This window comes from Sycon ciliatum, chromosome 4 (assembly GCF_964019385.1).
Source record: "Sycon ciliatum chromosome 4, ocSycCili1.1, whole genome shotgun sequence".
In the NCBI taxonomy this organism is placed as follows: domain Eukaryota; kingdom Metazoa; phylum Porifera; class Calcarea; order Leucosolenida; family Sycettidae; genus Sycon; species Sycon ciliatum.
In genome coordinates this window covers 3,149,135-3,165,024 of record NC_088646.1, presented here as the reverse complement: position 1 = coordinate 3,165,024, position 15,890 = coordinate 3,149,135, and the positions used below count along the sequence as shown (strand labels likewise).

Genomic DNA, 15,890 nt, shown 5'->3' with positions numbered 1-15,890 from the left:
GGTAGCAGAGGAAGGTTCGCGAGTAGATCCTAGACCTTTTTTGTTTCGTAGTCAACAGTGACTACATTTTCAGCTATGGGTTTGGACAGCATCAGCACTTGTCAAGCAATGGAGTCACAAAAAATGGACTTGGGTGGTGTACCCACCAATGACGATTTGACATGACAACTGTGTAGTGAGAAGGCGGTTGCAAAGCGAGGCGTTACCAATCGATGGAAACGCCTGCGCGAGCATATCAACGAGAAAGCAGGAGACAGCAGTGGCGGAAGCAGCAGAAGAATAAGAAGGTTGGTGACGTAGTCATTGTTGTCGCTTCAGACATGCCAAGCGGCCAATGGCCCATCAGTCGCATTGTGGAGGTCATGTCAGGACCGGATGGCAATGTACTAAGAGTAAGAGTAAGAGAATGAAGTAAGAGTTGTGCGTGTCCGAGTGGGCTCCAAAGTCTTCACCCGACCTATCACAAGAGTTTGCCCGACTGTAGAGGAAGAGTGACTGTAATGCATAAGTTTTGCTGAGTGCTAGTAGATTATGCAATGTGCTAGAATGTAATAATACTATTATATTACGTTCTAGCACATTGCTTGTTGCAATAACTTGTATGTTCATTATCATAGTAGCAGCGTAGATGTTGATTAACGGCAGGTTAATCAAGGAAGGTGAGGATGATCAGAAGCATACAGCACTTCCTACATTTACAATTATTCTTTCATGATCCTTACATGGCGCCACTACACACTGGAGAGTAGCTAGACCAACACTAATTATCTGTAGTCTTCATTGTTTCCAGAATACAATACTGGCGCCACTATGGTTCATTTGCAATAGGTCCTTGTGCGGTTGTGCGAACTTATCTTCATTGCGTTATCAGTTTCATGCTCCAGTGCTTCCTCTGTAGCACTGGAAATCGGCCTCGACCTGCTCCGAAGACACCGCTACTGCCGGAATCAACGGACGATGTGGAATGCTCTGCGGCCACCCAAATCGATGCTGTGGTGATTGAAAATGCTGATAGCAAGCCAATCGGTAAACGTCGCGGCTCTTACTTCAAAAACGACGATGAACTTCGGACGAAGATCTCAAAGCATGGGCAGTGCAGTGCTAGTCGCTATTTCTCTAAAGAATTGGGACGAGCCGTGGCACCAAGTACTGTAGCGTCCATCACGAAAAGTACAAGCAACACCTTGCGTCCGTTTCAAGAGGTGAGAATTTTACAAAGAGCGATCGCGGAAGACCACTGATGCTCCCAAACCTCGCCGACTCAAGAGTACAATCGTATGTCCGGGCCATTCGGAAGTCTGGTGGTGTGGTGAACACAACCATTGTGCTGGCCATTGCAATTGGCGTGGCGCAACAAACAGCGCCGCAAGTGCTGGAAACCAACGGTGGCTGGCTTGGATTCTCGAGCAGAGCTTGGGGCAAGTCGCTACTCAAGCGCATGAACTTTACCAAGCGCAAGGGAACCAAATCGGCTCTGAAAGTTCCGGACAACATTGGAGAACTCCGTGATCACTTCACTGGCATGATCCGGAACATCATGGAGCAAAACAACATCCCTCCAGAAATGGTCATCAACTTTGACGAAACAGCAATTGCTATCGTTCTAGCTTCCTCCTGGTCCATGGCTTCGTGTGGTTCGAAGCAAGTTCCCCTGACAGGTCTTGATGACAAGAGACAAATTACAGCTGTCCTTGGTTGCTCCATATAAGCAGCTCAGTCTCACGCAGGGGCTGTAAATTTACTACTCCCTGCTGGCAAGTGCATACTGGGGAAAGAGAAAGTCACTTTTGCAAATCACTGCAACTTCGCGTCCAAGTTTTCTAAGTTTCGAGCTTTGTTTCTGTACTCATTCCCAGACTCGAATTTTTCTTTCGAGCTTTCGCGTTGCTAAACGTCCCTATTTGTGGTTACCTTTCACCAAAATTTCATCGTAATAATTTGCTCAGTTTCAGTGGATCAACAGAAAAAATCATGCTGATTCTGAATCTGCATTAAGATATGGGGGTCCCATATCCGTTCCTTGTGATATTGAGGTTCAACCATTGGAATTTCGGGCAAAATAGCACTATTTGCAACGTCTATACAACTGGAACAGGAGTAAAAACCCTGGGGATCCTATTTTATATTTCACAGAAGTACTTTACATATCCACAGAATTTGAAGAGAATAATACATTGACGACATTTTGCCCAAACTATCCCCAGCCTCCTTTTTAAAGGGGAAGTCCGGTGAAAAATTTAAATTTCACAGTCCGTAGAGTTCGAGTCGCTGAGTCGAATGGTATTTGTCCGAGGAGGCTGCGGCTTATGGTTCGTCAGATACGCCCAATCGAACATGTGCGAATTTGAGCGCGCATCACCCAGATCCAGGTGATGACGTCACAGCGTGCAGCCGGGTAGCCACACCATCTAGTTGTGTACAAAAATGGCCATATTCGGAGCGCGTTCGATTGGGGAACTGTTTGTCGCAGCTTCTTCGGACCAAGACCATTCGATTCAGTGTTACAAACACTACATACCCTGTGATTTTCAGCTCGGTAAACCTCGAGGTTATACCGTATTTTAGCCGTTTCCGAGTTGGACTTTTTCCGTCAGCCTCTACGCGCTGTGCGCTGCGTGCATGCAGTGCGTGCAGTGTGTTATCTAGCTGTGGTGCAGTCAACAAACTCATCACAGACGGAACTACTCCCGCACTGCCGTGCTGGGGTAGTATCTACAACAAGACTCGAGTCACAACTGACACAAGACTCAGAAAACTAGTCAACACACAGACTTGTCATGTACTACACTCGTATCAGTCGTATTGTACAGTCATGTAGTCAGAGAACGTGCGTTTCTCCTTGCCAGTGCCGGTGATTGTGCTTTGAGAAAGAAAATTTTAGTTTTCCGCTCCCGCCTCATTATTTATGCTACAGCGATGAGTGCACAACCGTGACAAGTGGCAAAACAGGGAACAGCTCCCGGACCTAGAACTGTCAGATTCCATAGCGTTGCGAGCGAAGAGTCGTGCCCGTGGTTCAAAGAGCCTGCACTGTTCTCCAAATGAGTAGTCCGAAATATTCCAAGTTCGCACCAAAACATCACCATGTGGCAGGCCACTGGAGTCTAAGCGAATCTAATCGGTATGGAACAACACTTAGAGCACTCGCATCACTCTTCTCCATTTTGGCGACCCTGCTCTCCAGCGATATGTATAGGCATATAACGAACGGTCTTTTCCTGTTAGCTCTGTTTGTCCAATACATGAGATATAACGTCTTTCTTGTTGTTTTTCCTTCTCCATGTAGCTGCTTCCAGCATGGTAAACGACAGTACCATGGCCTTTTCAGATTTTCATTGTACCTATTTGTAGTACCTCCCGGGATCAGTATTTTCCACTTGAAATAACATCCACCCCAATGCCTCATTCTTAGCATTCTTTTATTCGCTTCCATGTAATTGGGCTTATTGCCCGTTTGGTATTGCGAATTCAAATAAAAAACAACAACAACAATCTGATAATTCATCAGCCTCGTCTGCAATAGCTGCTGCTTCTTCTTCATCAGTCGGAAACTCAGTAACACTCACTCTTGACGGGCCCGCGCGGCCATTTCTTCAGCTGAATACCGAGGTTCTCAGCCCCAGAGACCGAACTCATGAAGGTCAGCCATGGCTGCATCCTCACTCTCACAAGGAGTTACAGGTCTTCGGGGTCGCTTGCACCACCTAATAATAATATCAGTCGCCAAATCATTTGAAATAGCACTGACACTATTGCTTTCACGCACTCCTTTTGACCTAGCTGCACGCTATGACGTTGCAGAGGGTGTGGCGCGGCCGCATGACGTCATGGCGCAGCCCCCGAAACTCAGTTTTTCAAACGGAAATATCTCGAGAACGCTTTGTCGGAGACACGTGGGACCAACACCATTCGACTCAGCGCCCGAAACTCTACCAACCCTGAAATTTAAATTTTTCACCGGACTTCCCCTTTAACTGTGGGTCACAGCACGCACACAACACAAAAAAACCCGTCACTAAAACACTCCTTCTGTCCAAGAGAAAGGCACGGAATGGCTTTGGTGACCAACGTCTGTATCCGAGAGAAAGAGAGAGAGAGAGAGAGAGAGAGAGAGAGAGAGAGAGAGAGAGAGAGAGAGAGAGAGAGAGAGAGAGAGAGAGAGAGAGAGAGAGAGAGAGAGAGAGAGAGAGAGAGAGACAGAAAGAGAGAGAGAGAGAGAGAGAGAGAGAGAGAGAGAGAGTTGCTCTTGCAGAGGAAAAATATCTTTCTACTGAAGAATGAAAAATGGGACAATCTTCCATAGAAGACTATACAGACCTCTATAAAGTTCTAACTCACTATTGCGTGACGATTGGTGGACAGCTCGGAGTATTGCTACAGCCTCTTTCGTGTGGTTGGTCAGATCTTTGAGAATTGGTCTGATAGCCTTGAGAACAAAGACAACACAACAAGAACAACAACAAAAGGAATCTCATGGTTGGGAAGATACCTGCAGGACCACAGACGGCAAGTGCGAGCAGTCGTACAAACTAAAATCTTACTGGCTTGGCATCTCTGCGGGTGTCCCTCGGTGATCAACGCTTGGCCTGTAACTGCTACAGCTGTTCCCTATGTACACAATGGACCTGTGCACAGCCTGCTACAGTTCCCTGTGTGCACAATGGACCTCATTATAACCTGCCCTGACCATACAACACTTAGAGCATTCCAGAAAGTCTCCAGCGATAGTCAGCAAAACTCTGCCTTAGGCTTCCCTTCTTTAAACCACACCACCACAGCTCACTCCTGGCCTACACAACACACACACACACACACACACACACACACACACACACACACACACACACACACACACACACACACACACACACATACACACACATACACACACACACACACACACACACACACACACACACACACACTCTCTCTCTCTCTCTCCTTCTTTCTCTTCAAGCGTTCTACATCATTGAGGCACTAATTCGAGACCGAAGGCACCTGTGTGTCTCTACCTGAGCTGTCAACCAACTGGGTCTCAATTGCGCACTCAGACTTCTGATTTTGCGCATTTCGCAGTGTGTTTGCGTACTGCCAATTACCACATGTATGTACTACCGTATACAGAGTCTGTGCTTGTCTGACACACACACACACACACACACACACACACACACACACACACACACACACACACACACACACACACACACACACCGGTGGCTAGGCTGCGGGTTTGTTAGTACATACAAATTATGTGTGATCTGTAGATTGTACTCACCACATGATGTTTCATGCTACATGTAGCCATAGCACGGCATACACACTTTGGTACAGCAAGAATACTGATTCATCGCTCAACTTGCCCTTGCCATGCTTCTACTTGCAACGACCGCTCTTTTTCGATTTTCCGTATAATTTTGCTCAAATTAGGGAGGTTTCGCTCTACGTAATTACGTATGAAAATTCGTATGTCGTACGCGCCGGGGAGCGAGGGCAGCTTTCATATGTAAATCTCTCTACGGATTTCCGTAGGAAAGCTCTTTCCTACGTTGGGTCCTCCGTAGGACTTTTTGAAATATTTTTCGCATTTTCCGCATTTGTCCATGGCAACGTTCAAGCCGCGCGAAACACAAGGTACACACACCGTACACCACGTGCAAAATAAGATGGAAAACGCGGTTTTGGTTCATGGTGCATGCGGTGGGCGCATGCAGCCAACGTGTCTCCAAAGCAACAACGCGTGTTAAGCAGTCGTGGATAAATCACGTAGAGCGAAACCCAGCAGCTCTTATTTTTTACGTATGAAAATTCCGTACAGTTCCTACGTTATTTTCATACGTAATTCCGTAGAGCGAAACCTCCCTATTATTATTATTATATTTGCTCAATTTACGTAGCGCGGATGAAGGAATGATTTTCCGTACGTACAACTACAGAAAATGCGGAAGTTTGGCAGCACTGCTCTACGTTTCCGGCCACCCACTCTAACGTCCTCCAACTCTTACCCTTGTATCCTGCATGCAATCACTACTACCACCAGCCACCACACGGTCACGCTTTGCATGAACTCAGTGCATTCCACAAAGAAGTCAGTCCCCTCATAAGTCATAGACATGTATTGCTAGAAAAGAAAGGGACCAAGGAACTACAAGTTACGCTATAATGTCCACTAACACCAACCAATTACTGAACAATCTATGTACATGTAGTTCCTTGGTCCTTTTCTTTTCTATAAATTTATCCTTGGCTCTCCATCTGAGTACATGTATTGCTATTTTTATTTTGTAGTACATGTGGTTATGTACTCTTGGTACTAGGATCTCATGAATAGCTGAATAGTTTGTAAAAATAGGATGAGAGCTACAAGTACTTGACAAGAAGTACATCTTACAGATCGAATCTCCTGCTCGCATTCCATGGCGTTCTTCATTTTTCCAAACTCGCATCGAACATCTTCCACAGCACGATCTTCTGATAACGACAGATCCATGGTGCTTCTCAACAACTCACTACTATTGTAACTACTTTGTAACTACGTATTTTACAATCGTCAATACGACAATACTGATCATGGATCATAACTCATGGCAAAATGAATGGGCATGGAAATAATTGATCATCGCAAATATAATGCATGCATCAGATCAAAATCATTGGAGAAGATTTGATTTTTTGAAAAGTTATTTTCAGGGCACGCGTGCCAAGATCAAAAGTGCATAAACAGTTTATGGACTGTGGACTCTTGCATTTCTCTGCACCGGTATCGAGATTAGAGAAGAAGCAAGCGCGAGGGTCGCTCACTTGCTGTAATCGAGTATTTTATTTTGACGGTGTGATAGTTTACTCAAGGTCTGTTCTTTCCCTTCCACTGGGATTTCCTGTCTACAATGTCTGCAACGAGCAATGAGAAAATGGATGATGGAGCCAGTCGTACGTTTTCAAATATGTTGTTCTTTTAAATTATTGTTGAGCATATCACTGGGGAAATCCCCATAGGCTGATGCTATACTATATCATTCTTTGCCACTTGTTCAAGTTGTCCATGCCAGGCATTGGATAACTATCCATACACACAAACAGGGCCATAGCACCGGGATTTCAGGTGGTCCGGCCAAATACTATAGGAAACTTCACCGGAAGTGAACATACCGTAATGTGGCGTATAAAAGCAGGTGCTTACGGCCGTATAAGCCGGGGTTCAAACCATGCTTCTATTCAAGTTATGCTTCTATTCAAAACAGGCTTCTGCGTCAACATCACCAGTGCACATGTACACTGCAGTGCGTACTGTGCAAGTACGTGCATGTGTCTTTGCACAGAGCGGCTTCCAAATTGTGCTTCTGTGTCACAGCACGCTTCTAAAAATCAGCTTCTATTCAAGTCATGCTTGTATACAGGTCATGCTTCTATACAGGTCATGCTTGTATACAGGTCATGCTTTTATACGTGACACTACGGTACACTTTTGACTAGGGGTGAAACAATTATACCGAGTACTCGAGTACTCGCTCGGTTTTTTCAAAAATAATCGTACTCGGAATAAATCAGAGTACTCGTTCATACATGGTGCATGCATTTATCACAGAAATCTGCAGTTTCAGAGCAGCAGTCGGCAGATATTGAGGTGCAGACTGTGTGGTGAACATTTTTTCGCGAGTAGAGAGAGCCCAAATGACCCACGAACCGATATACCCGAGAAAAATGACTGCTACTCGGTTCAATCAGGGTTGTATCATGTGATTCTAAGGCCCCTGGTGTGCAATTTTTAGGGGATGAAGAATACTCGAATATTCGATCGGAGAAAATCAGAGTACTCGAACTCGGGATCTCAGTGCCAACTTTCACCCCTACTTTTGACGAAAACCCCGGTTTTGCACGAATTGGGTGGGTCAACTTTCTCGAAATAAAGTCTGGTCGGACCGGGTGCTATGGCCCTGCAATATATGTGCTGTATTTTGACCTTTTGAATGAGAATTAACAAGCAGAGGCAGCCCCGTCGACTGAAAAGTGCTCAACGCCGTGAGGTGGTTACCCAATGGTCGCTTAGAGCATGAAGCTCTACAACTAAGCCGTAACCAATTTTCCTCTCTCCCTGTTGTATGTGAGAGAGTCCATGAATCACGTGAGCTGCAAATACAAGTGTTATTCAAATTGTACCTATAGTCTCTACATGCAACGGAATACAGTAGGGCTGAAACAATTATACCGATAACTCGCATATCGATCGTTAAGAGTGCAATCGATAATCGTTAATGTTCAAAACGAGTGCTAACAATTTTTTATGCATGTATATGAGTGACAGTATTCCAGCCCTTGCACTCCATCCGATAGTGAATACGAGTACAATCATGTACTTTCAAGCGCAGTAAAATTGATTTGTGGCTTTGAAAGAGATCGGAAGAGAGCACTCTTTGTCTTTTCAGTTCATTTGCTGGAAAGGTCAGAGATAAGAGCAGTTGCCAGAGGGTGATCACAAGATTCTTCCCTCTAGAAACAACATGAAATCCTCTAGGTCATGTTGATAAACCAGCCAGATGTCTACAGATGTCAACAGTGCGGTGCCACAAATTTCTAACGTAGCAAAAGTATCGTGGAATTTTTTCATAAACTGGTGTTCGAGGTACACGGGTAGAGCCGACAAGAATCGATAAAACCAATATATCGATCGTTAATGATATTGGTTGATCGTTAAGAGTTATTGAATGATCGTTTCAGCCCTAGAATACAGTACAGTACCGTCGGTCGCCGAAGAACTGGGGGGTCAGCCTCCTAGCCTAGACCGTTCTTATTTTCATGTATTTCAGTCTATGGGCAGTTGAGTCACCGTGTGTATATTGGTATGCTGTGCTTGGTGAAATTCTAGCCTGGCCGTTCTTCGGCGCTCCGTTCTTCGGCGCCCGACTGTACTGTACTGCAGAAGATATACTATACAGTAAAACCTGGTTTAAGCGACCACCCCACGGTGCAAGCAAAAGCGGTCGTTAAAGCCAGTTGGTCTTTAGAACCAGGTCCAACAGTTTCAGTGTAGAGCTGTCCTTGCATGGAAAAATGGTCGTTAAGAGCAGGTGGTCGCTAAAACCAGCGCTTTTACTGTACATATATGCCTGCAGGCCAGTGGCAGAGCGGCTTATACCTGAGGAGTCGGTACTCCAATTTCAATATCCAGTTGTAGTCGCATGCCGGAGAATGCCCAGCTGAAGAACGGCTACCAGGCTTTGAAAACCCCACAATTTAAGAAGACACCAGTCTGCGTTCCGTTCTAAGATCAACTCTGCTGTTTTGTGTGTGTGTGTGTGTGTGTGTGTGCGTGCGTGCGTGCGTGCGTGTGTGTGCGTGTCCATGTGCCTGTGTGTGCGCATGCACGCGTGCGTGTGTGCATGTGTGTATTTCCTCGCCTTGCTGTGCTGGTATCCAGCGACTGGCAACACAAGGGAGCATCCGGTTGCGCTTCGAGTGCCAGGAATCGACTGTGTTGAGAAAATTGTGAGTTGTTGTCCCTGGACCTAGCCTGTGCTTTCATGCAAATACATGTACAATCAGACCTCGCTTAATCGCACACATCAGTTTTCAACAAAAAATCCAGATAGGCAAGGGAGCCGGATAATCGAACACACATAATGTATGTATGCATGACATATGCTGGAAATCGGTAACCCACGATTTTCTTCCGGATGGCGAGGGATCCGGATAAAAGAGGACCGGATAAGCGAGGTCTGACTGTACTCCTTTTCCTGATCCTGCACAGTAAGCATCCCAGTATTGCTTTCTAAGTCTAGCAGTTGTGTTGTGAACTTGGTATATGTGATGATCCATGCTGTGTGCTTACGTGGCAAGCGTGTGATGTTGGATAGCACATCCCGTGGTGCTAGCTGAGCCCCGGTCCAAAGTGCCTATTTGGCACCCTGAACTTGCACAGCCATTTTGACACCCTGGAAGTGGTGCGAATACTGCTGGACGTGCATACTTCCAAGTATGTAAGAGTACAGTGATATAATCGGAACTGGTCCAGGGTGCAAGCTTTGTACTTTGGCTTCTATATCACCTAGCACAGCTGCTGCAGTATGTAGCATGAAGAATATCACCTGCTATACATGTACATGATTGTACTACATTTCCACTCACACCGCCACAGTATGATTCCAGCCTCCCTCTTTTACGGGCAAAAGAAACACAATGGATGAAAATACAATACAAATGCCAGCCCAGAAGTGTGTGATTAACACTCTATATGTGATGTAACTTGTAGTACAACTCCAAAACTACAGCAGCACCTAATACATCCATATGATACTACTGGTGGAGGTTTCTGTTACGCGAAATTACCGCCTTTTAGATTATCACTATGACTGGATTGTCATTATAATGATTCTGGCTAGATTGCCAGGAAGGATGGATTGCCATCAGGGCTGGTTCGCTGTTTAGCTGGATTGCTAATATGTGCTACAGTATATGCAGAACAGGAGTGATACTGGTTGGAGGAGTTTATTCCTTGTGTAGTCGTCATGGGTCATTGCATGCAGTTTTCTCTCGGTTCGCTTGTATTTCTCCATGACTGGTCGTTTGGCCTGTGTGTCTGCGTATGCACATGCTTGCTCCTTTCACTGCCCTGAAGGTCATCATTCTGGATTTGTCCCCGGAAATGAACTCAAAGCATTTCCGAAGCCTGGAGTAAGTGCTGTTTTGTTTTGGCGTGTGATATCCTGTATGTTGTGTGTACTTGGTGCAATAAATTCCTCGTTTTGATAGGTGTGTTGGTCTTAGTGCTGTTTTAATCCATAGATATCAGAACATGTAGAGTTCTGCAAGGACTTTTAGCATAAGCCTGTGGTCAAAAAGAGATGTTGATGTTGTTGTTGTTGTTGTTGTTGTTGTTGTTGTTGTTGTTGTTGTTGTTGTTGTTGTTGTTGTTGTTGTTGTTGTTGTTGTTGTTGTTGTTGTTGTTGTTGTTGTTGTTGTGACTAGAGACCAGCATTGACTGCTCAGTGCTATGTGCTTTAAACCCAACGGCATGTCTTGCATTATGTTGTCATGATTGCCGTCTCTACAGAAAGCGCACAATCATCCACCTTACAAAGAGAGCCATTGAGAACTTTCTGCACAATAAACACTCGATCAACGCGAAGCACGAGTTTGCGCTGATGGTGTTTCGTGAGCGAGCAGAATGGGTAAGTTACAGTCCATTTCAAAACTATAGACGCGTACCTAGGCAAAAAACGTTATGCCAGCATCTATACCACATAAAATCTGTGATCACTTTGTGGATAATTTTTTCCAAATCGTTTAGAAACTATATGAGAGTAATTGTGGAGCGGACCTGAGCAATATTCCGAAAACTATTCTCAAAAAGTTCTAGCCAAATTTGAAATATTTCAAAAACCCTATGCGTCTATAGTTTTGAAATGGACTGTAGGTCACTCACTTATACAATGTGTGCTGTAGTTTGGTCCGTGTCAACAGAAGTGTATGTGTGTATGCAAGTGGCATAATAATTATTGTGTTTTGTTGATCAAGCTACCTACTCCACCTCTACAGATGTATAATACTTCAAAGTACAAGTAATGATCTCATTGGCATTCCAGCAACAGCAGTAGCAGCTTGCCTTGCACATTTTATTTGTAAGGAAGCTGAGTGGTGCACTGCTTGCAGAGTGCTCTATGCGCCAAGGCAGAGCTTTAAAAACAAGTAAAATAAAATCCATGGTTTGCGTGAGACTCGGCTGGAGGCCGAGTTTTCCGCATCCGTAGGCACGCCACCACCCTCTATGCATCAAGGCAGAGCTTAGTCACACAGGAAAATTATGTTGCACTCAGAGCCTCATGCTCTCACATTGATCGGGTATTTTAAGTTTTAACGCTGCTAGCATTTGTATGTATTCCATGATCGTGGCGTTATCGGTCTTGAATAACATGGCCGCAGCTGCTTTGCTGGTGGCTTCCTCCGTGGAATCCAGTCTGCTACGCAGCAGATATGTGCGGTTGTGCAGGCACATTCACAAGCAAGCTCAGCCAGTTGACTGTTTTGTTAATTTCGTTGCTCCGTCTTTGCGTGCTGCAGCTGGTGGATTTTCAGTCTAAGCCCGATGACTTAATAACGCAGCTCAACCACTATTTCCCCATCGACTCAACCCCTGCTGGTAACTAGCTATCTCGTGCTCTTGCAAATAGGCTGTATGTGTTCGTTCATATTTGAGGGGTTGCCATGACAATATAAAGCTCAGCTGTGCAGCAACTATATTGCAATGGTACAGCTGTTCTTTAATTTGTAGGCAAGTATGTACAGCTATGCAAGTAGTACTCTTCCCGGGGAGTCCATCTACTATTTGTATAGTGGATTGCTCAGGGTACAAATTCAGGGAGTAAATTAATTTACCATGTTGCACCAGTCGACATTGCCAATCCATGTACATGTCCATGTACTGCAAAGACACATAGTTGATGAGAGTCGGGACTGGCTTATACTGCAAAGACACATAGTTAATGAGAGTCGGGACTGGCTTATACTGCAAAGACACATAGTTGATGAGAGTCAGGACTGGCTGATACTGCAAAGACACATAGTTGATGAGAGTCGGGACTGGCTTATACTGCAAAGACACATAGTTGATGAGAGTCGGGACTGGCTTATACTGCAAAGACACATAGTTGATGAGAGTCGGGACTGGCTGATACTGCAAAGACACATAGTTGATGAGAGTCGGGACTGGCTTATACTGCAAAGACACATAGTTGATGAGAGTCGGGACTGGCTTATACTGCAAAGACACATAGTTGATGAGAGTCGGGACTGGCTGATACTGCAAAGACACATAGTTGATGAAAGTCGGGACTGGCTGATACTGCAAAGACACATAGTTGATGAGAGTCGGGACTGGCTGATACTGCAAAGACACATACTTCGAAGTACTTGAAGTAGTTGATGAGAGTTGGGACTGGCTCAGGCAATAACAAAGCCCTGTACAGTCAGACCTCGCTTATCCGGTCCTTGTTTATCTGGATCCCTTGCCATCTGGAAGAAAATCATTGGTTACCGATGTGCAGCACACGTTACGCATACAACATAACCGGATCTCGCGATCCGCATACCGGTGCATGATTTTGTGTACAAACTGGTCAAAATATGTACAAAAAGCTTCATCGTATCCGGTTGCATGTGGCTTGCAGAAGCTAGAATCAGGGAGTTGTACAAACAAATGAGGTCCTTGACCTGCTGAATGCATGCGGATAGCACTCAGTTGCATGCACTTGTCATTTGTCTCGCTTGTTTTACATATTGTGCACGCTAGTTGTTCTGCACAGGACCCGTATTCATGTATGTACGATGCCGCCCATTTTGATATGCCACATGCATATAGAGTATGTGTGTTCAGTTATGCGGTTCCCTCGCCTATCCGGATATTTTTGTGGGAAACGGATGTGTGCGGTTAAGCGAGGTCTGACTGTATTCCTGAGTCTTGTATCGCCTGTAGCTGTGGCCATCTCGAACGCAAGTCTCATAGGATATTGGCTAATGGATGTCTTATGTTCTTGTTGAATTGGTGTGTGTGTGTGTGTGTGTGCGCGCGCGCGTGTGCGTGTGTGTGCGTGTGTGCGTGTGTGTTCTTGCAGAGATTGATCTCTCAGTCATCTTTGATTGCTTGTGAGTCCTGTTTTATCACTTTGGCTTGGGCAGTTGTGCTGTGTTAGCCTCCAACCTTGATCTTGTATTGTGCATGATTTTCACAGGACTTCATACCTCGTTGATGTAGTGATGTAGTTATGTGTGTCTCCTGATTGGATTCAGAGGAAGATCTGTGTTCTGTCATAAGACTCACTATTCCCACTTTCATCTCCGACGTTGACCATTTCCAACTCAATTTTTCAGGCATTTGTCAAACAGGAGTGGCCACTTGTCGGATACTGCTTTTATTCTGGCCACCATGCCACGGAGAGATTGCTCAAGACAAGGTTCACAGTAGTACAACTGGACATGTGTGTGTGTATGTGTGTGTATATGTGTGTGTATGTGTGTGTGTGTGTACGCGTGTGTGTATGTACACGTGTGTGTATGTGTGTGCATGTACGCGTGTGTGTATGTACGCGTGTGTGTATGTGTGTATGTGTGTGTACGTGTGTGGGGGTGTGGGTGGGTGCGCGCTTGTGTTCGTGTGGATTTGTGTGCATGTGTGTACGTGTGTGTGTACGTGTGTGTGCGCGTGTGCGTGTGCATGTATATTCGTGCAGGCACTCCAAGATCAAACTACCCAAGGCAGCTGGTGCTGATGTTGCACCAGCTTACATAGTGCGTGCTATCATGGTGTATGGCCGTTCGCACAGCGTACCAACACTGGAGAAACCGTGTGCGGTGGGTTCTAGTTGAACTACAGTCACTGTGCTGCTTGATGAAATCCCATTGAGTGTGTCAAGTATGTGGCGGGCGCTGTGCAGCCCTAGACCTGCGAACACTGGGCTGTTCACTGGTGCAAGGCGCAGACCCGACTCGCTTGATTGGATTTCAATCGGGCAGCATGGGACATGCAGAGCACAAGCAGGGTGCATAGTGCACACTGTTGAGAACTGATGCAGCACATATACTCTAGTTGGTAGCATTGCAGTCACAGTATCAACAATATCCACACTTGTATGTGTGTCTCAACAGTCAATAGTCAATACCAACTTGCCTGACATGTGCTCATGCCAATGCCAGAACATCCGGATCGGCTGCTTCAGTGTTACACCCCTGACGAAGACATGAGGCCTGATTATGAGGCCACAGTGCCACATAGCTTAGCTTGTCTTTGACTTTCTGCTATTCTTTGTTGCAGTCTTACGACAGCTTGCTCTCCTCGCCGTATTTCTTCCTGGATATCCTCTATGTACATGAGATTCCTAGTGACGACAATGTCTGCACGGTAAGTGGTTATGTGTATGCATGTCTGTGCTCTGTGTATAGGCGTGCAGGCGCGTGTGTGTGTGTGTGTGTGTGTGTGTGTGTGTGTGTGTGTGTGTGTATGTGTGTGTTGTGTCTGTGTGTTTGTTGTCGTTCTTGCTGCTGCTGCTGCTGTTGTCATGTTGGGGATGGCACATGTCTAGTCTGCATTTGATCTGCGCAGCTCACTCACTGGCAAGTCATATACTCAGTATTGACAATGTTTTTCTGTGTACTTTGTGTTCACTTCTTGCCCCCCCCCCCCCTCTCCTCTCTCTCTGTCTCTCTGTCTCTCTCTCTGTCTGTCTATTGTAAAAGGATGTTTACACTGCTCTATGTCAGCTGGATGAGACTGAGAAGGCGTATGTCCTGGAAGTGTCGACCAGTATGACTAGGTTATTGGAGAACGTCACCATTCTCCTGGCACATGCGCTGCAGCGACCGCCACAAGCCGATGCCAACTATGCACTGACCAGTTGAACTACTTGAGTACCACCTGTACGTGTTGATGTACTGTAGCTGTTACAGATAGTGGTGACAGTCAGTGTGAGGTTAGGGTCAGTGAACCACTCTCTTCTAGCATAATGTTGATGTCCACATGTTGCAGTGGTGATCAGTATCATATGTATATCGCTGAACTGGTGTGGCCACCATGCCCTCTCCTATGCTGTAGCTCACTCTGCCAAAGTCCCATCCTTGTCGTACAAATTGCCACAAGCTGCTCACCACCTTACATGAAACACACACGCGTGTGCACCCGTATCTTTCACTGAGGGCTTTGCTTAACACCGTTTTACTTCATCATGTTTATGCTGCTGCTTCTGCTGCTGCCACCACTGCTGCTGTTGCTGTTGCTGCTGCTGCTCGTATAAGTAAGTGCTGTAGAAATACGAAGCGAGGTTATGTCGCTTTTGTGTCCAATCGTTTTAAAGGCATGTGCCAACTTACTTACCTATCGTTTACTGATCATGTGAGCCATATAAGAC

The 15,890-nt window shown here is 45.6% G+C and overlaps 2 protein-coding genes across 2 annotated transcripts in view; one reads left to right on the top strand and one right to left on the bottom strand.

The window, feature by feature from the left end:
* Window positions 1–6,590, bottom strand: part of LOC135813922 (translin-like) — a 13,659-nt gene extending 7,069 nt beyond the window's left edge. Inside the window, exons 1-2 of the mRNA XM_065326949.1 lie at window positions 6,392–6,590; window positions 4,339–4,426 (exon numbers count right to left, since the gene is read on the bottom strand). Of these exons, the coding sequence (XP_065183021.1) occupies window positions 4,339–4,426; window positions 6,392–6,490 (187 nt within the window). The 5' untranslated portion in view covers window positions 6,491–6,590. The remainder of the gene's footprint in view (window positions 1–4,338; window positions 4,427–6,391) is intronic.
* A 131-nt stretch (window positions 6,591–6,721) lies between these two features.
* Window positions 6,722–15,855, top strand: LOC135813921 (BRISC and BRCA1-A complex member 1-like). The gene is made up of 9 exons (XM_065326948.1): window positions 6,722–6,930; window positions 9,416–9,483; window positions 10,613–10,668; window positions 11,048–11,165; window positions 12,055–12,133; window positions 13,605–13,635; window positions 14,220–14,340; window positions 14,801–14,887; window positions 15,223–15,855. The coding sequence occupies exons 1-9, from the start codon at window positions 6,888–6,890 to the stop codon at window positions 15,382–15,384; spliced, it is 765 nt and encodes a 254-aa protein (XP_065183020.1). The 5' UTR covers window positions 6,722–6,887; the 3' UTR covers window positions 15,385–15,855.
* Window positions 15,856–15,890: the final 35 nt, after the last annotated feature.